This window comes from Pagrus major, chromosome 14, assembly GCF_040436345.1.
Source record: "Pagrus major chromosome 14, Pma_NU_1.0".
Taxonomy (NCBI): Eukaryota; Metazoa; Chordata; class Actinopteri; order Spariformes; family Sparidae; genus Pagrus; species Pagrus major.
Window position 1 is genome coordinate 5,232,308 of NC_133228.1, and position 27,756 is coordinate 5,260,063.

The 27,756-nt window shown below is 42.0% G+C and overlaps 2 protein-coding genes across 3 annotated transcripts in view; one reads left to right on the forward strand and one right to left on the reverse strand.

Moving 5' to 3' along the window:
- Positions 1–12,133, reverse strand: part of scube1 (signal peptide, CUB domain, EGF-like 1) — a 125,227-nt gene extending 113,094 nt beyond the window's left edge. The window contains exons 1-2 of one of the 2 annotated variants that reach the window (XM_073480516.1): positions 12,016–12,133; positions 9,117–9,239 (exon numbers count right to left, since the gene is read on the reverse strand). In XM_073480516.1, coding sequence (XP_073336617.1) covers positions 9,117–9,239; positions 12,016–12,103 — 211 coding nt within the window. In that variant the 5' untranslated portion in view covers positions 12,104–12,133. The remainder of the gene's footprint in view (positions 1–9,116; positions 9,240–12,015) is intronic. The other variant, XM_073480515.1, reaches the window with a different exon arrangement.
- A 2,391-nt stretch (positions 12,134–14,524) lies between these two features.
- samm50l (sorting and assembly machinery component 50 homolog, like) lies at positions 14,525–27,107 on the forward strand. Its single transcript, XM_073481017.1, has 15 exons — positions 14,525–14,690; positions 15,559–15,672; positions 18,904–19,005; positions 19,138–19,225; positions 19,350–19,456; positions 20,915–21,045; positions 21,492–21,579; positions 22,175–22,303; positions 22,478–22,549; positions 23,201–23,287; positions 23,573–23,643; positions 24,037–24,104; positions 25,184–25,330; positions 25,540–25,681; positions 26,108–27,107. Exons 1-15 carry the CDS (start codon positions 14,670–14,672, stop codon positions 26,151–26,153), a joined length of 1,413 nt encoding a protein of 470 aa, XP_073337118.1. The 5' UTR covers positions 14,525–14,669; the 3' UTR covers positions 26,154–27,107.
- Positions 27,108–27,756: the final 649 nt, after the last annotated feature.

Below are 27,756 nucleotides of genomic sequence, written 5' to 3' on the forward strand. Positions count from 1 at the left end.
ATCTGACCTGCTCCACTGATTCTGAGCACAGAAGAGGCAGACAGAGAGACAGGAGAGGGAAGGAGTTGCACGAACGGAATCTGTGGTGGGTGGGTTGCATTTGTGTGAGTGTGTGAACTGAGGTGTGTGCGTGTGTGTGTGTGTGCGTGCGTGTGTGTGTGTCTGTAGCTAGCCAGTGAGGGGAGCGGTTGACTGATGACGGAGGAGCAGACGCCAGGCAGACAATGGCCTAGTAATTGTCTGCTACTTCTCCCTCTTGCCCTCCTACCTGTGCTATCTCCCTCACCATCCATTCTTCCCACGAGATGCCCTCTCTCCCTCTCTCTCTGTCTCTGTAAAGCAGGTCAGGTGTTCGTCAGTGTGTCGCAGAGGAAGAGAGGAGCTGTAGAATTCGGTCTCAGGCTGGCTGGGTATCTTTCACAAGATGTTACAACCCCAGAAAAAGGTGAAGTCAACGTTGCAGTGTCCATAATGAGTAATTATTGATGGCCAATGTTTAACAGGTTGCAATGCTGCAGTTTGCAGTCTGGCATTGAAAAACCCTGTGTTTGAAATGAACTTGTTTTAAGAAAGTGCCAGATGTAAATGTAAAAGTGTTCATTCTGGATGGCCACACTCGAAGGAGCGGTGAAAGACTGCTGTCATAGATATTGACTAGCAGCAATAACTGCCAAATGAGGACTCCAAGGCCCCCATGGTCCCGCACTGATTTGTACATATGGAAAGTGACAGAAGTAAAAGCCCTGACAACTTTCTCGCCATTGCACCTTTCAGACACTGTCAAACCCATGGATCTGTTACTCCAACTGGAGTGCCTGGATTGTGCTTCATTGTGTCAGAGGTTCCTGAAGCAACTTGTCAGACAAAGAACATAGCCCCTTTCATTTTCATTTTCATTTTTCATTCTATCACTCACTAAGGATCACATGAAGTGCACACATTGCATGAGCCACAACTTGCGTGATCAACGACTTATGATCTTAGTACATTTTTAACTGGATGAGTTGCCTCTACGCCGGTGCCATTTGCAACTTTTTATCAGACATGTTCTCGATTAGAAGTGGCTACATTAGCAAGGGTGGTGTGGAAAATGATCAGAACAACTATTTGTGTACTATATCTGCAGTCCTGAGTCCTCCAGTGCCCCTTTCTGAATGATGAATACCAACCACCGCCACCTGGTGTATTGGAGAGTTATTACCTCTCACTCAGGCGCAGAATGTACAAGCTAGCGGGCTGTTGGCTAGTGTCACTGTGGTGTGTTCAAGTGCAGCTTCTTGGTCTAGTAACAGTCAGGCTCCGTTGCCACTAGTTCTTTGTTCTCGGTTGTGTGTGTCGGGGCCCTGAGGCCATGTTCAGACTAAGCTACATTACACTGCATTGGCCAATCAATGCAAGCTCGCAGTCAGGGCAGAATTCTGACACTTGATACGCCCTCAAGGTTATGGATGTACAACTCAAACTGTCTGAATGCCTGCTAATCTGGCTAAATCTTAAGTTTTCTCTTTCAACCCTGGGTGCCTATTCCTCTGTGGTGCATCAGGGTTATGGTGTGTTCAGACCCCAAACAGGAATGTCTCATTAGCAGAGAGATATCTCTGCTTATCTTAGCTGTAAGAGAGCTAATAATGTGGCTGTCTACATGTTCTTCAGCCTCTGACTGAACTTGAAACTCACCAGAACATCTTCGTTCTTTTATTTCCCTCCAGTCTCTCTCCTTTCCCCCCTCGTCTCGCTCAAGTTGAAACATTTTCATCTCATGCAGATGAGGTCTTTACATCAATTCACACCACTCTGGGAAGATTAAGGTCTAATTGCATCTTTCCATTGACTTTATATGCAACACAGTTACCATCTACCTGTGAAAAAGTTGCTCCTGTTAAACTCCATTAATACGAAAAGGACAACAAATGAACTAATTGACCCAAAGAGACAAACTGCACAGCCAAACTCTGTGTTTTATAACAGTATTACAGTATTCACAGTGGCATTCTCTTATACCTGCCTCAAACTTAATTAGCTGCTCTGGCACAGAGATACAATCTTGGACTTCCACTGAGACACGAATGCACACAAAAGTGTTTGTGAATGGAGATGGCAGAGGCTTTGGTGTTAAGACACATAATGAGAGGGAGGAGAGGAAGCTCCTATTCAGTGCAATGGGCTGAGCTGATGAAAACCAATCAATTAGTCCGCTAGTGACAAATACTGAGTAAACCCAAGGGTGCTTTTGCAGGCCTCTGACAGCTCTGTGGCAACCAGACAGATCATTCATCTCTCTGAACCATTGTACACTGTCAAAAATGTTAAACCAAAAAAGGCCACTGAGTCTCAAAATCACACTTACTCCCAAAAACTAGTCCCAAAATGTTATATAAGTTGATGCCATGTCAGTTTTTAAAAAGAATGCCCTCACCTGAAGTTTACCTTCACTGCCTCCAACATTAATCCCCGCACACAAGCCATGTCAAAATAAAAAATAACAAGTGAAACTTGGTCCTGGTTGGACATTTATGAGATTTAAAGACTTGACATTTCATATTGTTGTTAAGATGGATTTTTGCAGCACGAATGCCATCACTAATCTCCCAAAGCTCATGGAGTTTTTCTGCCCTGAACTCTGAAAACACAGCAGTCTCTTTGATTCACAAGTGAATCATCTTATCATAACTCTTAACTCTCTGCTTGGTAAACAAGTGCACAATACTCTATCAACAGTTTCGCTAGATCTCTGTATAAACAGGCAGATAACTCTGGCACTGTTCTTTGCACACACAAACACACACACACAAGCACATGTTCAGCAAAGCTGGCTTGACTGATACACAGCTCCTCCCACATACTCTTCATTTGACAGCACAGGGATAAAAGTTCACATTTTTCCATAACGAGCCGGCAGTATCAGCTCGTGGAAAAGTCTACAGAGAGGGCAGAATTCATAAATGCAAGATCAGATTTCAGTGGCGCACACTTTTCAGAGAAGCACATTCACTTGAGAAAAAATGACTTCTCTGAGGACACAGTCCCGATGGGAGCACCGGCAAGCTGGGAGATAAAAAAGGAAACATCCTTGGTCACCCGTCTGGATGAAACTTGCTGTGTCTGGGATGTGATCCCGCTGAGTCCTGCTGAACTACCGGACAGCCGGCAGAACAATGCAGCCTGCAAGCTGCTAATTTGTAGTGCCGATGTGTAGCAGAGGCTGAGAGCACAGGTCGTCTCCCTTGGTCACCGGGGCTCGAATCCCAGCCGTTACAAAAGCACAAGGACGAGCCAGAGTTTTCTCAATGTGAAGCCACACAGGACACATGTCTCTGGAACTTCTAAACTGCAAATTAATACAGTGATCACCAATGCAATCCATTTATTTGTTGCTTTCTGTAGGAGAAGTAAAAAAAATAACTTTACATTATACTGATTCACAATCACAAGATTCTATTGGTATTTTGACCACATAGACCCTTTTGATCATGACAAAGGTACATCTGGGTATCGGCCTGAGCCGGCACATTTACTGTAGCTATTGCCTCATATGCGTAAAGCTGAATCACTTAACATGGTTGCTTTCTTTGGCAGCTTCTTCAGTGGCTCTCATTGCTATGGTGTTTCTGTACTGCACTTCCCAGAGTCTATGCAAACTACAAACATAAATCTGTACTTTCCTGGGAAACATCTGCAAGGACATGAGTGCTTTAATTAGGTCAATGTTTCAGTCAGCGTTTTCAAGAACTGGACACAAGGTCAATCTCGGCCCTTGTCCCAATCAAGTGTTTTTCGCCCCTGATCCCGATCCAAGTCTTTTAATATTGAGTATTTGCCAATGCAGATGTATACAGCTGCACAGTTAGCCCATAGTTGGCTAGCATTAAGGCCATATTCAGACACAATAAGTAATAATAAAACGTGTTCTGATTCATTTCAATGACACCCCTATAATGATGCAGATTACTGGGTGAAATGGGCTCTATTTTATAGATGCCATAACTGGAGATTAAGATGAACAGAGGATTAAAAATGGAACGGACTATATGATCGATCAACAACTGATAAGCCACAACATTAAAACCACTGGCAGGTGAAGTGAGTATTATCTTGGTACAATCAAAAGTTGTGCAGGGAAACCTTTGGTCCTCACATTCATGTGGATGCCACTTGACACCCACCAACCACCTAAACACTGTTGCAGACCAAGTGGATCAGACTTGCTACAGTGCATCCCAAGGATGCTCAATCCCATTGAGATCTGGTGAATTTGGAGGCCAGGTTGATGTCTTGAGCTCTTTGTCATGTTGCATGGGTCATTCCTGAGCAGTTTTTATGATGGCTTGTACTTGCAACATTTTTTTTTGCGTCAAGTGGCATCCAAATAATTGCTAGGACCCAAGGTTTCCAGCAGCACATTACATTGTAGCGAGATGATCAATGTTATTCACTTCACCTGTCAGTGGTTTCAATGTTGTGGCTAATAAGTGCATATGAAGCTCTAATAAAAAACACATTTGCTTGAATTAATGAGTTGTAGATTCCCACTATAAGATTAAGGACTTGCCGATTATACTGTGGTAGCGTGATCATTTTCTGAATCTCCCATTTGGGCTGGGATCACACCCACATCAGGTATCACCGATATTCGTATTCATATTCCACCTGGCCCATTATCTGGAATAGCCTCTGAATAGACACACGAGCTGACAGTGATACTATATTTATATAACTCACTGCTGAGAAGATGCCCAGAGGGAACGTTTGTTTGTTCCACGGTGTGCTGTCCATGCTTTCGGGGTATGAATACATCCATACAGTACATAGACCTTGTATGCACACCGACATGAAATTGATTAAATAAGCCACCTAAAAGACAAAATATTAACTTGACGTGGTAGGACACACATTGTCCATGATTAGTTTGTTCAGAGGTTGTGAAATCCCATGCAGCTCACAGTTTTTGATAACTAGCTCCATATAATAGCTCCACCTTTTCAGTGTTGATACCTCTGACTATGCACATATTGCTGACTCCATAGTGTCAAACCAATCAGAGACCTAGATGAGCCTTATAACATCACAATAAAGATAGTAGATTGATTGCATCCAAGGATGTAGAGTATGAACAGTGCATCTGGAGGTCTGTGAATTAAATCAGATGCTCTGGACAGAGAGGTCTGATAAAATGACAAATGAGAGATACCAGTGTGGATAGATCATACATTTCTGAGCCAATGCACTCCTGAGGATTGTGGAGTAAAATGTCAACGACAGGCCCTCAGTTTTATCTAGTTTCTCATATTCTACAGCATATTTTACTACACTGTTGAGTGAGTCTTAATGTGAGTCTGATATGGAATGATGCTGATGATAAAGAAGCACAGAAGACCTGAGGGACAGAGAGAGCGAGCACAGGCGCTCTGCTGCTTCCAGGTGCTTCCAGGAATAGCAGAGCCACTAATGGTGCTGGCTGGCAAAGTGGCCTGTAATGCCTGTTGATGGAAAACACAGCCAGCCAATTACAGGGCTCATATCTAATCACCGGGGTGAGGGGTCAACTCCCCTTCATAATCTGTCTTCATTTGACATCCCTGTCATTAGCTGTTGCCTCATCAGTGAGGGGAGTTCAATAGATCTCAGAGTTCAGTCAGTGTGTTGTGAAGCATGTTTGGCGCACACACACACACACACACACACACACACACACACACACACACACATACATGCACACAGAAGCATTCAAATGCTGGATGTAAAATGGTGATGTAATAAAATGCAGCTGACATTCAAGCTCCATCGAAACACAGTATACAGCTCTTACACACACTCTGACACGCACTTACAGAAACACACACACAGTGATTCAAATGCTGGCCTGGGTGAAGTGATGTAATAAAAAGTGGCTGGCAGGACAGGTCTTTTCAGACAGCAGCTTTATGGGAGGAAGTTCATATTCCTGAAAAGCTGCTCTCTTCTTAGAGGAGCACTTGTGATTCAGGACGCCCTCTTCAGACTCAGTGTGTGAAATAAATCGTTTTCTAAAACACAAACATAAAGAAAACAGGGCTGCATAATCATTCACATTTAAAGGTTCAGTTCAACTAAAAATAAGTTCAACATGACATGTAACACCAACTGTAAGGGCTGGAGAATGCTCTGGAGCGAGCTGATGTTATGACGTCATGTCTGGGCTCATCTCTGTTCCAGTAGCTTCTGTACCTCAGTGCAATCTCTCATTCAGCATTTCCTCCCAAATATGAAGTGTGTTTCTGTAGTTTACTGTCCATTTACTAACACAAGTCAGCATTCACTATAGCAGTTGCTATTAAACGTTCAAACCTCAGGGGCCAGGACACGCCTTACAGACATCTTGTGCCGTTATTCTGACTCGACGTGAAACGACGATCTCTGTGTGAAAGTGTGACACGGGACAGCGTGGGACAGGGGTGTGATGTTCTGATGTTCAAAACGTCACAGGTCTCAAGTTCAAAGTCTGACAACTAAACAGATCCTTCATTCATCAAAAAAAAGAGAAATGTCCCACGATTCAACCCACAAAGCAACGTTACAGGACCAAACAGTAATGTGGTAACAGGTAGTGTATTCGGCAACTTATATGAGGGAAATAAATACCGAATTTATACGTGGAAAAGTGTCTGTCCTCCTGTCTGTCCTACTGACTCTTCGTCACATTTTCGCCTGAAAACAGCGTCTGTCCCCGGCAGTTGACTGACATTGATTATGTGATGCGATTTAGAGCAAAAAACTTTAACTCATCATCTCTTTGTCGCCTTTCACTATTGTGCTGTTGTAGATACTGTCTCTGGCAACTTATATAGAAAAAAATCACCGCGGCGGTCAGCCCTCTTGACTGAGTCTTCAGTGAACTTTTCCCCCGTACAACAGCATCCCTCCTCCCAAGTGAGAAAGCCAGACAGAGTCCGCTGTTTACTGATGGTGATTATGTTATTATGTAATTTAGCGCTAAAAACGTATCTATGTCACTTTCCACAACGCATGGTTGGTCAGGTTTCACTTTTGCATCCATATGATTATATAATGGCGCTGTTTAGCTCAGTTGGTAGAGCAGTCATCTCATGTACAGAGGCTTTGTCCTCGCTGCGGCGGCCCGGGTTCGAGTCCCGGCCTGGGGCTCTTTGCTGCATGTCACTCCCCCTCTCTCTCATCCTGCTTCCTGTCGTATCTTGAGCTGTTCTATCAATAAAGGCCAAAAAAAAAAAAAGCTCCGGACTAACTACTCAATGGACCCTGAGGTGAGATTGTTTTGGAAACTCCAAAGACATGGGGGAAAGAAAGTTAGTATGTTTGCTTACAAATATAATAGAAGTTAGTTTAGATAAACTTGGCAACTGTTGTCTTATATACAAACTGTCTGATTGTCAGACTAGTCATGTTTTTTGCCCTGTTGGAGTGAAATCACATAATGTTATAATAGCTGATAGGAACGATGGTCATAGCTACAAAAACAAGACAGGAGTTGTAGTAAACTGAAATTATCCTTATAATGAAAATAATAATCCTTGAACTCGGCTGGAGCTTCGTTTACAGTCTTGTTTTGTATAATTACAGTTAAATAAATCTTGAATCTTGAAAGTCAACAAGGTTGCAAAAACACAAAAGGACTGTATCATCAATTATATAAAGGCAATCTGTCTTATTATGAACAGTGGAGTGCACAGTGCATGGGAAAAGATTAGAGGATTACACTGTGTGTGTGTGTGTGTGTGTGTGTGTGTGTGTGTGAGTGAGCTAGGATTCAGCATATCTGTGCAGTCGACGGAGCTCCAGCTGTGGTGTGCTTTGAGGCAGAAGTGAGTGGAGGTGTGAACGCACAGCCAGGTGCTGCCCCCGTCTCACCCTAACACCCTCGCTCAGTCCACTTCCTCCCCATTAATTAGGAGAATCTGTGGGGGGTGGGGGGGGTGGGGGTACAGCTGTCCAAGCGGCCATTACATCAGTGCCCCAGTTCTTGTACCCAGATCCACCCAGATTTAGTTGAGATGCGTGTTTAAGGTGGACTGAAGTTCACACCTGAGATCAAGGTGTGTCTTTGTTGTTTCAATGCAATGATGGCACACACACACACACACACACACACACACACACACACACACACACACACACACACATTCATTGCACTCAGCTGTTCAAATGATAATTATCAGGTGTGAAAAAGGAGAGCTTGAAGAAGAAAGAGAAGTCGACCCTGCTTTACTTTCACACCTCTGCACACCTGGCCAGTCTCTGCACAAACTGAGCAAGTTTTTAGCGCAACACCCGAGTCCCCCAATGGAAAGGGACTGGACTTCTCACTGGACAAAATAACCCACTAACACCCGCTTACAGCTGGCTTTTGTCTTTAATGTGAATGTGCAATCGGCACTAACTGACTCTGCAGTGGTAACAGGGGTTTACTGGCTCCAGCGCCAATCGGCTGTGGATAAGCTAGTTTTCGCCCCTTTTCCTGTGCAATGTTATGACGTGAGTTGAAGTTAAAGACACCAGCTTGTTAACACTTTTCCATTATCCTCTGTTCAAGCAGCACTCGAACATTGTTCAGCAGGCTCTGGGTTTGAAGGAGAGACTCAAGGAAAAAATATAAAATGTAACCACTCTGACACTGACTTCCTTGTCACTATCTGAGCCTTGCCAGCAGCCCGATCGATCAAAAGAGATGAGAGCTTCCTGAACAACTTCCATCAACAGTTCCAGAAAAAATTAAGACTTTGCTGTAAAAACAGTATTAGACAATCGAACATGCTCTGTTGAGGCATCCTGAAAGCTTGAGTTAAAGTTGCAGTTACATCATTCTGTCTCAACACTCATCTCACCCACAGTTCACTTGACAGGTCCAACAACACTCTGTTGCTTGTGGATGTGTTCTTGAACTTAGTCCTGCAGCAAAATCTCAACTCGTGACGTAGATTGACTTTGCATCTGCATTTGTAAATGCACATTTGCCTCAATGATTAAATCCCCACTGACCTTGAATGTGTTTTCACCCTTACTTGGATCAGACAAGATCCATTTTAGGTACTAGGAGTTGATAGGAGATGAAGAAATGAGAAGAAGCGAGTGAAGAAGTATGATAAAGAAGAAAGGCCACTCACCCTCGCACTGCTTGCCATCTCCCTTGTAGCCTGGTTTGCAGATGCAGTTGTAGGACTTGGGTGTGTTCTGGCAGAGGGCGTCGATGTGGCAGTCGTCGGAACCCTCTGCGCACTCGTCTGCATCTGCACAAACATCAGAAATTTGAGTCCCAGTGGATTCACCGAGCCCTAATGTTGGGTATGACCACAAAATGGTGCATCCCTAAGTTCCAGCATCCATATTGAACTCATGCCACTTCATTTTTGGTGGCACATCAATCCCTGGCCTCGTGTGTATTCTGTTAAATCTGGAAAAAATTAATCACTCATATTGGATTGGCACTTTAAAGCACATGTCCTGAGTTGAGATATCAGAATTGTTAACAGGAGAGGAAAAGTTGGATTGGTGCATCCCTTGTGACGGAGCTGTTTTCTAACTGCAGTGAGCCAGCAGGCCAAGGAAAGTTCGACTCATCAGTGTTACATCACTTCTCTCTTGTTCCCTTTAATGTCCTTTTAAGAGATCAAGGATTACTGTTCATGTGCCATTTCACTGGTGTCACAGATCAGACCCAAAATTACAGCCAACATATATCAGTCAGCCTTTAAACCTTACTAGTTCCGATAGGTTGTCCAACCACGTCTGAGGGCAAAAGTGTTGGCTATGCTTGGGAACTTGGTGAAAAGCTTTCTCTTAAGGTCCTAGACACACCAAATCCATATCAAAGAACTAGTGGAGACAAAGGCTGACTGTTGTGTTGCCTTACTTCGCCTGTATCTCGGCCATAAGGCTGCACTTGAACATACAAGACTACAGACGACAGTCTACTAGCTGGTACGTCTGCATGAGAAGAAATAACTCTCCACACCACCAGGTGGCATTAGTCTGTATTCATCATTCAAAAAGAGAAGGCCAACAATGGTCTTTGTTGTTGGTGCGGGACACAACACGACAACTAAGGCCACAGACACTCACCGACGACCCCGTTGTGTCTGGCCCTTTAAGAGGCCAGGAGGGTCTAATAAAAGCTGATACTGAGATGCATTGTGGGTAATGTAGTATTTTAAGTAGGTTTTTTGGGAACTTGACTCCTACTAGGGACTATAACTCTGCTGCTTCAGTTTTAGCCATATTTCATTTGATCTTTGTGTCAAAGTCCCCAAACATGTGTGTGTGAGATTAAATGAGTCTACCCCTTCTTTCTGCCTGCAGTTTAAAAGAAATGCAAAGTTGCCTTATTCAGCTTTAATGTGACTGAATTTGTTTTGTTTTTTTCTCAAATAAATGAAATCCAAGGACGTCCTTCCCAAAGGCCTCACATAAATTGTGGATCATTTCTGTGTGACATTGAGAGACAGCCCTAAAGTCAAGGTCCAGCCCAGGAGAACATACATAGAACAAAAGGTTTAACGGCTCCCCGATTGATCAGATTATTGATAGAGGAGCCTGTCACATCTGGGCCCGAATCCCAGGGCAGAGGGCCACCTCATTACACACACACACACACACACACACACACAGAGGGAGGGGGACCCAGAGACAGACGTAGAAATGTTTTGGTTTCTTCTGTAATATCTATTATTGAGCAGACCTTTTGCATCACCACGGAGCTAGTCTGCTTCCATCACAGTATAATTAGCGTCTGAGTTAAGCAACCTGGCTGAGAGCTGCCTGTGGTTCAGCTCCTGCTGTCTGGCTAGCCCTCCGCCTAACACAGCCATATAAAGGCAATAAATAAGCCACAAAAAGCAACGTTTACAATAAATATTTTGCCCGTGAAAGAAAGTTTGGTTAGAGCCAAATCAGAGAGAGGGACAGAGTGAGAGCACTAACAGCAACAAGTCTTCCATGTGATGTCTGATGCAGGAGGAGACACTTTCACTGAAATCTTTCACTTGTGTCCAGCTCCTCTGCTCCTGCTGCAGTGTGCTGTATCAACACTGAGTGCTCCTGCTTTTGACAAAGCTTTCCCTGCATGGTGGCTCACTGTCTCAATATTGACTCCTCACCCATTCACAGCAGTGGGAGGCTGAACAATGTGCTGCTGCCCGGTCGATATTGGGCCCCTGCTGCCCGCCTGCCTCCCTGCTCCTCCTGGGACTTTGATGGTCCTCCTACCACCACCACCCCCTCATCCTACATTTACATACACACGCAGCCTCCAAATCCCTCCCAACTCCTCCTCCAGCTCGGGACAGGCCACCAAAAAGCGGTGGACAAGGTGCTCTCTAGCAGCTCAGCGGACACCTTCTAAAAACCACCTTCGCTAAATCATTTGCTCCATTCCCACACGGTGAAATATTAAAACAGGCAGCCGTCTCACTCCAAATCCAAGCAAATGAGCTTAACCCAGAGATCAAGCTGCGGTTTCCGATTGAAATTGACCTTTGCGCGCAGGAAACAGAAGTTCCAGTGAAGTGTGGGGCGCTGGTTAACCGACTGGAAACCAGTTGGCGCATCACAAATACCTTCCAAGACACACTGAGATGTAAAACTGACTTTCTACCAAGACTTTGACATTTAGAAAAATCCAGCATGATTTGCGAAATGAACCAAATTCAACGCGCAAAATTTAGAATTTACGCACATTGCAATCGTGGAGAAAACAGTGCGCAAATGTGAGTTTCCAGCGCCATTCAGTGTGTTCCTGCATCATTACTTTGCTGTTCTGATATCACACATGCTGTGAAGTACATTCTAATATTATTATAGAAACTTGCAATGCGCACGTTTTTACCAAACTACAAGTTTAAAGTGGCTTATTTCATGATTTGTACCACCTCCAGCAGAGTATTCCCAGTCGTTTTTCATTCATATATCCATCATTTTGCAATTCAAGCCGGTCAGACCGAAGCCACCAAAAAAGTGCATTTTATGGTTGCCAGTAAAGCAAGACAGAGAGGAAAGGGGAGCTCTTACCTGCGAGTCCGACATTCCCCATCACCCTGCAAGTATTTATGAGGAGGATAAACAAACAAACGTCCCGGGAAAAACAAGCGCTCCCCATGCTGACAGACGGTGTGAGGATTCAGCAGGGCTTTTCTGGGGGTTTGGACTGTGTGTGAGTGTGTGTGTGTGCGTGTGTGTGTTTCTCTGATAGGAGAGGAGGAGGACCGCTTTTTGATGGACTCACAGCGGCGGAGAGAGAGGGAGAGAGAGAGAGAGAGAGAGAGAGAGAGAGAGAGAGGGTGAACAGCAGGAGAGAGCGGTGGCAATTCGAGCCTTCTGATTGGCTTGTTTGTGCCGGTAGAGGGGAGGGAGAGAAGAGAGAGTGTGTGTGTGTTTAATGAGCAATGAGCAGTGTACCAACTTGGTGAAGATACCCAGTGTCCCCCAAGCCTGAAAGCCTCAGATTAAAAATAAAACCACAATTCATTTGATTCGTACATGATCAAAATCTCTTATTTCCAATAGGAGGAACCCCAAATGGGATTTATGGCAGTTGCTCCCCAACTTGGGCTTGGGATTCACAAAATGTTCAAAGATAATTCTGAAAGGTCAGCAAATTGTTAAATGGGTAAGAAAGAAAATATATGTAGCCTACATTTTCAGAAATGTCTCTAATTTTGTCAAATTCAAAGGCGTCTCCAAATTACAATCTGCTCACATATGGTTGAGAATCACTGATTTAAAGGGCTCTTGGTTGATTTTGTTTAACAGATTATTAACTTATCACATATAACATCAGTCTAAACTACACTGTTGGACATACGCCAACTTGGAACCACATAGGCGTTACTATATCAGGGCACATGCTAAGACAATACCACTGAGTCTGTGAAGGCTTCAACGCAGTCGTTGGTTCTCCAGTACTTACTCACTTACAATTTTTTGAATGTTTAGAGACCCTAAAAGATTAGGGTTGAGAAATACTGACATCTAGTGGTTTGACATCAAGGGTCAGGACTGGATTACCTACAGCGGCAAAGTAGGCAGCTGATCCAGAGCCCCAGAACTTCAGGGGCCCCTGAAGCCACAGGTTGTTAGAGTCGCAACTAGTGTGTGGCAATATGACTGACTGGAAACTTGTTTATTAAAAAACACCACTTATACGCATTAAAACATTAAAAGGTGAAAGTTTTAAGGTGGCTCCTGCATTTTTACCTGATATTGAAGCCAGCTGTCTTGTAGTTTTAATACCCCTGTCACTGCAGCTATTAAGCTTACATTGCACACAACCTTTTTGTCACTCATCATTTGCAGAAATTTAAATATATTTTCCAAAAAGAAAAGTAGAATCAAGAAAATAAAACAAGTGGGGTGTACATCCCTTGGTCTGTTGCCCTTCTGTCCATAGTATCCTTAGATTTATCCACTTCCAGATGTGATAGTGTCTTGTTTGCAGTGAGGGGCATCACTTTCTCCCATTTTCTGCCCCTTAATCCTCAGAGGTAACTAGATCAGATCTATATCCCTTAGTATGTTAGTAATTAGGGAAATGATCAGACACTAACTGACACACAAACCTCAGGCAGGGTAGTATCCAGCACTGGTATACTGGTTGCTTTGTTCCACAATTGTGAAGTATCAGTTATGCAACAGAAATATATTTTCCATGCATGTTAATCCAATATATTAACATTCTAGGTTTTTTCTTTTTCACTATTGAGTAACTTGTGTCTTGACAATATGTTCACTATGTATTACATATTATACTGATATGAAGAGTTTACAGGCTTGTGTTTGAAATTAGTGCCAATACTCTATGTATTAAAAATATATTTTAATAATGTACTTGCAGTGTATTATTGAATATATTTAATTTTTTAAATTTTAAATATGTTTCAGAGGCTACAGCAATCAAGTACACCTACAGATCGGACCCAAGGTGACTGGGAACCCAACAAACATTTCCTAAGTCCAAACTGAGGTGCAGCTGTGAGCGTTTGCTGCTGCCAGTTTCTATTATGTTAGATTACAGCGTGGAAGAAAGTCGGCGAATCGAAGAGAAACAGCGCCATCTCCTGGAGAGGCTCCTTCAACGTGACTTTGGTCGCACCGCGCCCACTTCAATGCATTCTCATGTGGCCAATCACAGAGAGGAGACAAGGTGATGCCTTCATGAACAAGAAATGTGCACGGCTTTTAGCCTTATCATCTTCGTGTGTAGCTTTTCATTCTGCTGTCTGGTGAACCTTCACTCATTTGCTCCATTGAAATATTTAACAATTTCCATAATATTGCAACAGTGTAGTTGTGGGCAACTGTGGCTGCAGCGACTGAATCATTACATAATCATTCATCATCATTCCGGTTATTTATTTTGCGAAACTGTTTCTTTTGTGTATTGCTTACGATAAAGTAATTCACAATTTCCTGTGCAGCAGCTTTCACACGGAAAACGTAAAAATGCATAGTAATTAATAAGCAACGTGATTGAGAACAACGAGACGTTGGTTGGCGTACATTACGAGGAGTACTTGAATGCAGCACGGGATCTCACCAACTGTCATGGCGTCTCGCTTGAAGGGGGTTTGGTGCTGGAGAAAGTAGCCGCTGTCATTTATCAGTTTTCTCCGGTACACAGAGCAGCTATCCCCGACCGAAGAGGCTTTTAGTAGCGGATAGTAAACATGGGGACTGTCCATGCTAAGGTAAACTCAATTCCTTCCTGACAGCTGGCCTTTCTGTGGATTTTTGACCCTGACCTCCCTGTTCAGTCAGTGCTGAAGGAAGGCTGTAGACTGGCCAGTATTTGTACTCGGTGTACTGTTACACACAGTTAGGTAAAGACGAACAGTGAAGACAACTGACGGCTGAACATGAGTGTGTACCGGCGAGCTGTAGGTGATGAAACCATGTAACTTTGCCGTCGGCTAAATAAAATGCCCACAATGCTGTCGATTGACACTGAGCGGCATTTTTAAGTTTAGGTCACATTTTTGACAAAAGTAATCATAGTCATTGTGGTGATTTTATTGTATTGGGTCTTTGGTGCTTTTAGATGGTATTTACAGAAAAGAACTCCTTGAGGAGCCATTTTACTGACATTAGCCCAGAACATGTAGGCCTGTTCCATTCAGAAAATGTCACTCCTCTATTATAGTCAGGGAGTTGAGGTATTTACCTGTCACTACCTTACAATAACTAAAACGTTAACATAAAGTCTCCTGTCCTAATATTAATATTCTTATCCATTTACATCCACATGAAGAAGTCAGCTGTCACCATGTGCAGTGACTTTCACTGGTTGTAGGACATCACACACTGGCTGAGTCCTGTCTTAAGGCCCCACCCACTGCCTGGACCGCCCTTTAAAAGTGCTGTACATACTTCTTTGTTATGTTTTTGTATTGGACTTTGTTAGGATTAACTATAAAGTGTTGTTTAATTGTATCACCTGTAATTAAAACAAAATGCAAACTCAGTGGACACAGTCTCATTGAGCAAGTAGGATTTATTGTTTCTCTGCATGAGATTGTACCGGCAGTGCCTTAAAGCATTGTTCTTCTTTTGGTGCAGAGTTTGGACCCTCTCCCGATGCATGGCCGGGACTTGGGCGTCAACCCTGATGACTTGGTGGACGCTCCAGATGTGGTGCAGGAGGCCAAGCAGGAGATCCTCGAAAACAAAGATGTGAGTACTGCTAGTACTCACGTCATCTTAGCTCTTGTAAAATATACAATTTTAGTATTTACAAGTAGCTGCCAATTGTAGTAGTTAAAAGTCTTCATTTTACAGGTCCAGAATGTCATGGTAAGTAGGTGGTAATTACCAAGCGACTTCTTTGAAATTACCCCCAAATTACCACAACAATTACCTCAAAATGTATTGGAAATTACCCCCAAGATGATTTGATAAAAATATTATGCTATTTTCCAACAAGCAGTTAATAAATAGCTGGTAATTTTCTTAACACCTTGGAAACCTCAAACTGGTTTCTACTTAAATTCTGAGCCCTGTTTCAGAAAGAAGGCTTAACAAACTCTGATCTTAAATCTAAACTCTGAGTTGACTAAGCCTGAGATGGGAAATTCAGGATTTTCCGTTTTCGAACAGAGGATCAGAATGAATTCAATCACTTGTGAGTATATCCAGCCAGAGCTAAGTGCATGGGTGTGGAAAGAGAAAAAGCCATTATCAATAGGGATCCGCTACTGTGATTCACCATGGCAACAGGCAAATAGAGTCCAGTGGAGCTGGAAATATGAATGCATGGAAATGTGGACCATGACATTCATCTAAAACAAAAAACAGGAGTGGAGAAAGCAGTCAGTGACACTCTTATTTTATTCAGCATAATGCACATTCATCAATAACCAGAATTTCCTTAATGGATGGCAGTATTTAACTGTATTTAAATCTACATATTTTTTTAAATAGCCTATATTTACTCAGCTGTAACCTGTGAGCGATGAAATTCAGGTGGAAGCAGTTGAAGATAAAAATATGACTCAAACAGATAAGATATTGTCACATATTGGGGTTAGTGGGTGATTTCTGGGTGATCTTCCAGAAATTGGTCTTAATCCTCGATTCTGCAAGAAGAAACCCAAGTCACATGATTTACTTTAGGCCCTATGATTTAAAGATATGCTCTGCCCCAGTAGTAGTGAGTCATGGAAACCACACTTGAAAATGTGACAAGGTTTGAACTGAGTTATTAGAATTGAATGACAATATTTTTACATTTGTAAATTTAAACTTAGTTACTGAAATGCTCACTTTTAAACTACATTTGTCTAGCTTTAGAGTCTTAGTCGTTTTCTTTTTTTTTATGTTTACAGTGCTATAAAGGACACCGGATGTTCTGAGCTGAGGATGAATAATTAACTGGACATGAAATAAATAAATCCACGATGTCCACAGATCGCTTTCTCTCTCCTTACATGGATGAGAGATTGATCATAAAGGCGTGCATGTTAAGCAGAAAAGGGAAAACATATATGTGGACTTAAGTGTTTCTACGTACGCAAAACCCTGCGAAATAATGTGTTCAGATATGTGTTTCGAAATTGTCTGTATGAATGAGGAAATGAAAAGGTGTATCAGACAGCTGCCCCGGGCTCAGCCGGAGGGGAGGACTCAGAGTGTGTTGAAGCTAACCTGCCAGCGAGCAGGTTAGCTTCGCCAGAATTTAAGTTATCTCTCTTTCTGGAACGGAAATTTCAGAGTTTCCCTCATATCACCCTTTACATACTCAGGGTTTTCACTAATCCTGCTTTCTGAAACAGAGCTCTGCTGAACAGGATTTTATGCAGGTACTTAAATGATTGATTGAACATTAACTTTGTTTCCTGTTATTGATTTATTTGCTAATATATTGTTGTCTCAAAATATAAAAGAATCACATTTAACTTGGGTGGTGAAGACATTATTGTTAGGCATAAATAGGTGATTAAGGAATGGAACTTTTGGGAAGTTCTTGATTCTTGATTATGAAGATGTATTTGTCAGTATTTAGCAATTTATTGTGTTTAACTATAAAACATTGAAATTTAGGAAAAATGTTCCAAAGTTGGACTGATCTGCTGAAGTGATAGAAATTGATGAGAATGTACACTGCTCAGAAAAATTGGTCAGAAACATGCACACCAGTAGCCTGCTGGAGGTCATTTTGTAAGGCTCTGTCAGTGCTCCTCCTGTTCCTCCTCGCACAAAAGGAGCAGATACCAGTCCTGCTGCTGGGTTGATGCCCTTCTGCAGCCCTTTACAGCCCCTAACCCTAACCCTAACCCCTAACCCTGATTCACAATCACTTGTGCTTCCTAAATGGACAGATTGATATCCCTGAAGTTTAACTGACTTGGTGTTATACTGTCACAATTGAGTGCTCCCTTCATTTTCTTGATCAGTGTAAATGGTGAAAAAAAAGTATTTCAATTTGCTGACCTGCAGAAGTTAGACAGAAACTAGTTGGAAATTAAAATGGCGTTATCAGCAGAAGTTAAGCAGAAACCAGTTCTAACAACCTGCCAAGTGTAAAGTAGATCAGATGAATTGTTCTCGAGATATGTGGATAACAACCAGACTCATGGGCAGAGATTCCATGTTTTTAAATTGGATATGCTCTGCTGGAAATAAACACCACGCATCTCTTCCAGTGGTAACTGCATTGCAATTGCATTTATCCTTCGTTGCTCCTGAGTTAGTGTTTATTGTCTGTATAAACTGATGTCTCGACTCATCGATTTGTTCATTTCTGTTGTTATAGAATTTGCTTTAGCAGTCTTGGTGTGTTTCTCCTGCAGGTGTTCAGCTTCAGTACTACAGGAATCTGTACACATTATGCAGAATAGCTGAAGGACTCTATTTAAGACACAGCCTGCAATGTAACAAAGCCTAACCAGTCACTTTTGTTTCCTGAAGTGGCTAATGAGTGTTTTAAACAAGCCCTATTAAAATGGGCCCAGAAAAGTCATCAGCCGTTACCAATCATAATCACTGAGAAGAAGTTAATAGGCCATGCTACAAAGCAAAATTGATCATTCAAGTTGTTGTATGCATATTTTTGAGCCAGCAGATTTGGTCAGATTTTCAGAAGACCTATAATAAATTCATTATTGAACCAAGTAGTTTGTGTTCCACTCATCCCATCACAGAAAAATGAGAGCTGTAGAAATCATTGGAAGTGAAGACTGACATGTTATACATGTTCTTTACAAGTGTATGTAAACTTTTGACCATGACTAAGTGCAACAAAAGGGACATTTATACCTGCTATCACAGTAAAGGAAAATCTTTCACTTGGAAAATTGCAGACACCTGAAGAAGAAGAAAATTAAAGCTTAATACATTTTGAATGTGTTCTCATCCATATGTGATTGTGACTTTTAAGTAATTCAAGGTAAATATGTTTGATTACAGGTGGTCGTCCAGCATGTCAACATCCAGGGTCTCGGAAGAACTAAAGAGGATCTGCTCGGATATGAAATCTCTGATGTTTTCCACGCCAAAAACCTCATTGATGTATGTATTTCTGACTGTGCTGCACATTAGGGCATGGTGATACTTACGGTTTTAGGTTGAAGTTGTTGCAGTGTCTAGTAATTATGGGTTGCTAATTTCAGAACTCTGTTTCTGTCTGTTTCTTGGTCACAGGTGATGAAAAAAGCTCACATTGCCAGACAAAGGTTGCTCCGCCTCGGAATCTTCAAAGAGGTGGAGGTTCTTATTGACACGTCTGAAGGTAATTCATCTGAAATATGACTGCATGGTGTTTTTTTTGTTGTTGGATATAATGGCTGTGTGCTTAGCAGGCGTGAATATGCAGAAACAATCCTTTTTCACCCTGTTTGGCTCTCCCTCCTCAGGTACAGACGCTTTGCCCAATGGTCTTGATGTAACATTTGAGGTGACAGAGGTAAAGAGGCTGACCGGAAGCTACAACACCATGGTTGGCAACAATGAAGGAAGCATGGTGAGAGAAACATGTACATATCATTCATGCCAAAACCGTTATCCTTCATATTGCAGGCTTGGGCTGGGCATCCTAACTAGTATCCATCTTGATCCTATACATACCAGACATACTTTGGTTTACTAACGTATTTCTAGTTTACTTTTACAGCAGACATTTTGACATGTCACAGCAGAAAAGCACTGGTCGGAGCCGGTAGTATCAATAATAGGGATGTAACCATATACCCAATTTCACGATATCACCATAAAAAAATATTGCGATACCGTTGTGGGACTGTGACAACGTCTGCCATTGTACTGTTTGAACAGGAGAGGGTGCAATCATACTGCTCATAAGACCCGCCCTACTCCACCTCTGATTGGTTGGCTTCGTTAATTGCGTTCTCTACGCATGACGCAAACTGTTAACTCACACAGTAGCTCTGGTAAAAAAATATCTGTTTTCGCAAGTTGTTTGGGCTGTAGTGACTCTTCACACTGACAGACTGATCTCTTCTGCTGCTCCTGTCGGGGTCGCTCATCCTCTGGAGCCGCTCTTTGCTACAAGAGCGTCACTAGGCTCGTAAGGTGGAACAAACTGGCCGGCTGATTTTTGTAGTCTGATTTCATCTGCTGGGCAACAAGAGGGAGGGAGTTCTGTGGGACCCGTGGCCGAGTGTGTGTTCTGGGCTGTCCTCCTTTGACACAGCCCCCTGGGTGCCCCTCCAGAGGGAGGAAGAGATGCTATTGGCTGCTGTATTGTTTTGCAGTTGTACATATTGTAGTCCAATCATTCATTGCCAAAGACAATTCATGGCTACTTTCTGCACATGCTTAGGTCATGGCCAGCTACTGTTATTTTACTATCGAAGCAAAGCAGAAGTACCTAAAGTGAAAAGTAAAAAAATATTCCATACGAAAAACAAAAATGCCGTACACATCTGATTTATTATTAAAGGTCATTGTACAAGTCATTAATATCGTTGTAGATATTCTATCGTGGACTATTTATTGTGATTATATCAAACCGTGAGTTTTTGGTAGCGTTACATCCCTAATTAATAATAACTGTATTTCATCAAGAGTTAGTTTATTTTATGGATGTGGTGTTGTGCATGCTGGTTACTGGGACACTTCCATGGAGTGAAGCCATCACTTATCTATGCTTTCCATGCTATGACAAGTCAAATGTCTGCCATGAAAAAAATGTCATCATCTTCATCAACGTGGACCATGTAGATAAATATGTGCAACGTTTAGGTACAGAGTATATGTGGAGTGTATGCAGGTTAAAAGTGTGTATGTATGCTTGTATGGATATGATGTATGTATTTCTACGATTATGTGCTGATTTGCTCATTAATTATTGTATGCTCAGAGGAATCTGTACACATGCCACGTGCTATTGCGGTATAAGCCTAAATGATCACAGAAGTGATTGGCTATCAGCTGACGCAGTGTATGTCCTGTCTTACAGGTGTTGGGTCTGAAGTTGCCCAACATGTTGGGCCGAGCTGAGAAACTCACCTTCCAGTTCTCCTATGGGACCAAGGAGACGTCATATGGCCTATCCTTCTTTAAGCCCCAGCCCGGACACTTCGAACGCAAGTATGTCCATGACACAGACCCTAAACACGCCTGTCTCTCTGTCCTCTGGGAGGACAAGACCAGCTACTGCAGTTCAGTTTTCCTCATTGTAGACAGAGATAAATTAATCAAATCTGACCGTCTCTAACAATTGCCCCTGTTACTGTTTGTGTAGTGTTTCTTTGGAGGGCCACCTGTCATCTTCATCTTCTTTTTGCTTGATCAAAAAGGAACATACTGGTGTTTCTCATTTTTTTGTCTTTTAGATACACAACGGGTATATTACTACTGAATGCAGGGAATTATTTGAATAGTCTGACTGTTGTTCAAGGAAATGCAAATATCCTAACCACATAGAGTGCATTCAATGCTTTGAAGATGACTAAACATCAAATCTGGGATGCCAGCCTGAATGCACCAACAAACCGTTGGTTCCGTTTAATCACACCTGCTGTCCTCTGTTTCAGCCTCACCCTCAACATGTACAAAGTCACTGGACAGTTCCCATGGAGCTCCTTAAAAGAGACTGACAGAGGCATGTCTGCAGAAGTCAATGTAAGAGAGTGTGTGTGTGTGTGTGTGTTTCCTTTTTTCTTTTCTTCTATTCAGCATGTGTTTATAAAAAATAAATAATAAAATAAATGTAATTTTTTTAGCATTTGTATTCTTCTCTTTATATGTGACTTTTTCTTTGACATGTTTGACTCAAAATGTAATTTCATGCGAGAAATTTTAACAGATTTGTTTCTTCCATATGTTTGTTTATAAAATCTAAACTCATTTGATTTGAATCTAAAAAAACAGATCAGTGTAATGCTCGAAATGAACATATATGGCGCGTCTTGACTTCACTGTATATATAAAGTCAGACTGGACATCACCTTATTTAAGAAGTTGACTTTAACATTTCAAGCCAATAAAGCAAATTGAAATTGAAAGCTTGAGTATTTAGGAAGAGAGAGCAAGAGTTGGTTTGAGTTTGAGGACAACAGCAGTTTTCTAACTCCAAATTGCAATCAAACACTTGAATTTAGCCCCGTTAATCACTGTTTACTCTCACAGCTGTTGAAATAAGCAGGACTGACACGTTATTTGCAACTTGTGGCTTTACACTTGAACTGAAGTTCTCCATCTTCTTGTGCTCCTGCAGTTTCCCCTCGGGATGACCAACCACACGTTGAAGTGGGAGGGTGTATGGAGGGAGCTGGGCTGTCTGGCACGTAGTGCTTCGTTCGCCGTGCGAGAAGAGAGTGGACACTCGCTGAAATCTGCCCTCTCGGTACGGCCTGGAGTACATCCAACATGTCATATTTTTTGTTTTACATAATTTAGTCTCCTGAAAACATAATTTTCTTTTACACCTTTGATGTATATCATTTTCAGGAAATGTTTATAAGGGTTATTTTGTTCATGGCATTAGTTCAATAGAACTCAATGTTCTGTTTGTTTGCAGCACACTGTGTCAGTCGATTCAAGGAATTCTGCCATTTTCCCCAACAGAGGTACCTTACTGCGGCTCAACCAGGTATGTGTACACGTGTGTTCATATAAATGGCTCACTTGAACGTTATGCAAGGAACTTTCAACTGGTTATGAAAAAGTCTCAGTGTTATACTGATGCCTCCATATATAAGCAAATAAAACCATCAGTAAGCAGATTGGCTATGATCATAGTTTTTTTTAATGCCTGTCACCAGGTCAGATTCCAACTGATCTGGATTGCTCTGTAGTCTGGTGGTACAATAAACCTCTAAAAAAATCAGTTTACGTCATTGCCATGAATTCTGCAAACAGTTGTTTAACAGTGTTTAAAAAAGAATAGAATTAAAAAGATGTTGCCACTTTTTTTTTTTTTTTACTTGCTTTCAAAACAAATGCTTGTGCTAGCTGGATCAAGATCTTCCCCACACGAGGTGGGCCCAGGAATTTACTGTGGCAGGGTAACATGACACAGAAACAGTGAATCTTAAATTCTTCCCTGCTGACTGTTGATGTTTTGAAACTCAACACAGTTCACAATTAAGTTTTCATGGTTAAACTTTTAACACTTAAAGGTAATATATCTTTTTACCAACAAAAACATTTTATCCATCACTCTCTTGAAACAACTGGCTGTATTCTTCCTGTTTTGTCCAGTTTCACAAAGGTGTTACTGAGGTGTGTGTTTGCCCTGCAGGAACTGGCCGGGTACACAGGAGGCGATGCCAGCTTCTTGAAAGAGGATGTTGAGCTGCAGCTTAACAGACGGCTCTTCTGGGACTCAGTAAGACAGAAATAAGTCAATCCAAACCCATTGTAATTTGTTTATTAAAGATTTTAGGCCATTGTTTTAGGGTGTTGTTTGTTCTTAGACTATACATAAACTGGCCATTTGGGCATTTATTTGAATGCTTTAAGCGTCCTGTCAAGCTTTGCTATCAAAAACTAACAGTATAAATAAGTATTTTCATCATGGTGTTCGTAAATTAACTTAAAGAACCACCAGTGGACGATAAAGCAGCACTACATCAGCTGCAGAGAACAATTTGTTTCCTGTGTGTCCTCTCAGGTCCTGTCTGCCTCTCTGTGGGGTGGGATGCTTTATCCATTGGGAGGACAGCCGTCCTGCATCGCTGACAGGTACAAGTGATTTATGCAAGAGCCGTCATCTGGCTCTGACACACAGTCGGTCTCTGGCTGCTGGATGAGCCCTCAGCATAGCATCTCTGTGAACAAAGTTTGGCTCTTTTTTTGAAGCCATTGCTCTCAAAATGTTATACGATGATTTAATAGCAAAACTTCTTTGAGGAGTCGCTTCTATGATAATCAAGGTTATCATTAAGAAACTCCATGTAAACTGATCCAATCTTTCACTCATCATTTGTCATCCAAATGTTTTAGTTTTTAAGTATTGTTTTCTTTAACTGTGTGCTATTAATGAGTGTCACTGTTTTTAAATTGTAGATTTGTGATTTTTGAGACAATACTGCTCTCTGAGTGGATGGTTCAATGGTAGTTGTGTATTTTGTCCAGGTTCTATCTTGGAGGTCCCACTAGCGTGCGAGGGTTTGGGATGTACAGCATCGGGCCACAGAGTGAAGGTAAAAACTGGTCAGACGTCATAGAAACTCTTTCCACAGTTAACAGTGCAGACTATTTGAATAGCCACAAGTAAAGCTGCAACAATTAACTAATTTGTTGTCAACCATTTTTCTTTTTTAAGAAAAACAATGTCCAAATTCCCTTTTTCCAGCTTCCTCAATCAAAACATTTCTGGTTTCTTACCCCTCTGTGACAGTAACCTGAATATCTTTTGGTTGTGGACAAAGCAAGACTTGTAGATTTGAGGATGTTATCTTAGCCTGTGGGGAACACTGATTGACCCATTTTCTGACATTTTATATACCAATCACTTCATTGAGAAAATAATCAACAAGATACTTGACAATGAAAAAAAAAGTCAATATGTAAGAATTTTCATTTAATTTAGAATGCTGGATGGAGTTAATAAGTAATAAGAATTTTGCTGCAAAAGAACAATGATGTTCTGTTCCTTACATTGAGACTCCATTATCTGTGTGAGGTGGAGTAATGGTGGGGAAAAGGGAGCAACCTGTCTTTTTATATACATGTGGACATCTTGGTGACGCACTTCTTGATCCACAACAAAGTAGAAACCATCTTGGGATGCGATCAAACCAGCTGCAACACCTATCAACATGTTGATGTTCAGATCCGTGGCTTTTTATCTCAACTATACACGTGTATTGTTCCACGACTGTATCTTGCACGGTTGTGATGATATTGCGCTGACAAAAATGCTTCTACAGAGAGACAGACATATGCACACCTGGCAAAGAATTCAAAACTGCTTCTGCAGTAGCTCCTGATATAAAAGGTATCTCCAGGATTAAATTATAACATGATAACACGCACGCACACAGAATCACTAGGCAAAAAAACAATACCAGCCACGCTGTCACGGCTCATAAAAAATAAGTAGATAAATGAACAGAAGTACATGAGGAGCTGCAGCTGAATGTGTTTAACATACAGATAAGAGAGTATAATAAGAACCACTATACAGAGGACTTTTTATTATGTAGAGCAGGTGTGTATGTGTCCCATTAAGTAGTGCAGTAGAGCAGCTTGTCTCAGTTTAATACTGTGTGTGTTCCAGGTGACTATCTGGGTGGAGAGGCGTACTGGGCAGGTGGTCTACACCTCTACACTCCGCTGCCCTTCAGACCAGGCAAGGGCGGCTTTGGAGACCTTTTCAGAACACATTTCTTTCTCAACGCAGGCAACCTCTGCAACCTCAACTATGGTGAGTGGACTGAAGAGATTAATGCATGAAATACCTGCGATGTTAAAAAGAAGTCAACACCGGCTGACTGGCAAAAATCTCACTTTTATAGTTCTGAGCCATCAAATAGAAATGATAAAATGCATAGACTAATAAAATACATCTCCAGAATTGATCATTGAGGAGCCTGTATCAGGAGGGTTGTAACATGTTGAGTGTTATGTGTGTAGGTGATGGTCCCCGGGCGCACCTTCAGAAGCTAGCTGAGTGTATTCGCTGGTCGTACGGAGCGGGCATCGTGCTGCGGCTCGGGAACATCGCCAGACTGGAGCTCAACTACTGTGTGCCCATGGGAGTTCAGAGTGGAGACAGGTAGACTACTATACACTTACACTCCTAGATATTACAGGACTAATGCTCATCCATGTTGTTGTTGTTGTTGTTTTGTTTTTTTTACTAACTTTCACAAAAAAAGACATCCGTTTTTAGATGAAGCAGATCAGGTCGGACCAGTTTTCACTCAGATTTTGTCACCACACATCAAAAAAGGACACTGCAGTGTAAAAGAAATGTCGGATGCTCAAACATGTGGCTCAGAAAGTCTATCTACTCTATTTGTCATCATAATACACAGAGTACTGTACGTCCTAGAGCCTGATAGTGTTATTGGATTGCACTACTGAATCAGTGGCCTGCTCGTTAAAAAATCTTGAAAAAAAACTTAAAGTGCTACATACACTTTAATATAAGGAATTCTCTGACAGTAATTCCTCTCTTCTTTCTGCTCTCCTCACATAGGATATGTGACGGTGTCCAGTTTGGAGCTGGAATCCGCTTCCTGTGACCACATCACTCCAGCCCTCAGTCCTCCAGCCTCTGCTGGGATGTGAAAAGGGAGAATGTCTTGTTGTTTATCACCTGTAACTTGTTGTAGAGTGTGTAACACTAGCATGGGTCATATGTCCTGGGGAAAACATGCCTGTGCCCCATAGCCCTCCTTTGATATGTACCAGTTAAGGCTTTTTAACAACAAAGTGCCAGTGTTGGGTCATACGAGTAGCGAAACCTTTTACAGTACAAACTAATCAGGCTTTCATCCCTTTGAGAGATGAAAATAACCAGATATACTGTAAGATTTCTTTAGCAGCAACCACAAGATATGATGACAGCTATGGCAAAAAAATACAGTCATGTTGAATCTGACAAATTCAGTAGACTTTTGAATCATGGTTTTCCTTTTATTTTTGAGCCACTGTTCCTCCTTCCTTGGTTTGAAATCTCCAGCACTGGCACCTTGTCTGTGGAAAAGTCCGCTACTAGTGATTCCACCCACTGTGTTGACTGTGGTGACACAACGTAACTTATGTACCAGAATGTTAAAGAGATTTGGGCATGTTCCCCGTTTGCCTTCCAGGATTGCTTCTCATCCAGGAGCATAAATTGTTTATAGATTTGTTTGACAGTCAACCGTACACCACACACTCTTCTGACCTGATGAGTATTGTTGAGTCACACTGTGTAGATCAATCGATCACAGCGGCAGCCAGGGAATGAACCGGGAGAAACCAGCACTTTTCAATCAAAACATCGGTGTTTGAAGGGAATCAACCTTTATGCCAAAGCAGTTTTTTCAAAAGTTGTCTGATGTGAAGAAAGGAGGGTTGATCTCTGGGGTCGGCAGCAGAGGTGGGACCCCTCCCCCCCCCCTGAGCTACATCCACCACCAGTGCTCTTACCGTTAGTCCTCTTTTTGATGTTGTTGAAACTATTCACAAATAAATCACAACTGCTCCCCTGGTTTCTCTCTGTGGTTTCTCAGCACACATTCAGCATTGAGTGAGAAAAAGGACCAGATGCAAGTACCAGTTCTGGATATTGTACACTGTGATTCATATATTTGTCAGTGCTAGATGTGAGGAATTTATAAAAGATGGACTAACTTTGATTAGCTGTATAACATTTTGGACCATGCATCTGTTAAAAAGTTATGAAATTGTAACTTGCAGCAGTCAGTGACATCAGCAAAGCAGTGTTGCAACAGCACAGGATGGTTATAATTTGACTTATTACATTATGGGATAAAGGGACATGCAATAGGTGGATAAATGCCACAGTACTTGCCAGGAAGTTATCCTGTGTACCACGTACAGACTAACCTAAACAAGACAGAGCAGTCAGGCTGAGTGCACGTTCTTTTTCAGATTACATTAATAAGTGTGTGTGTGTGTCACTGCCCTGCCTCCCATCATGTTGAGATGACCGTTCAAACCTTTGCTCCACAGGAACCTGTGCAGGGCAGTTGAGTGTGGATGGTGCCAGATGTGTGTTTGATCAGAGCTTGTTCCGTGTGGGAATCTGGTCAGATACACAGCAGGTGAATGCTGGAGCAATGCAAGTGTAGTTAAACTAATAATTACTTAAAACTAGCTTATCTAACCTTTAATCTG

Excerpts from the sequence above, each read along its gene's own strand:
- samm50l (XM_073481017.1), top strand. The coding sequence starts at position 14,670 with ATGGGGACTGTCCATGCTAAG. Across the intron at positions 19,457-20,914 it reads GCAACAATGAAGGAAGCATG|GTGTTGGGTCTGAAGTTGCC; the intron begins GTGAGAGAAACA and ends CCTGTCTTACAG. Across the intron at positions 25,331-25,539 it reads CCTCTGCAACCTCAACTATG|GTGATGGTCCCCGGGCGCAC; the intron begins GTGAGTGGACTG and ends TTATGTGTGTAG.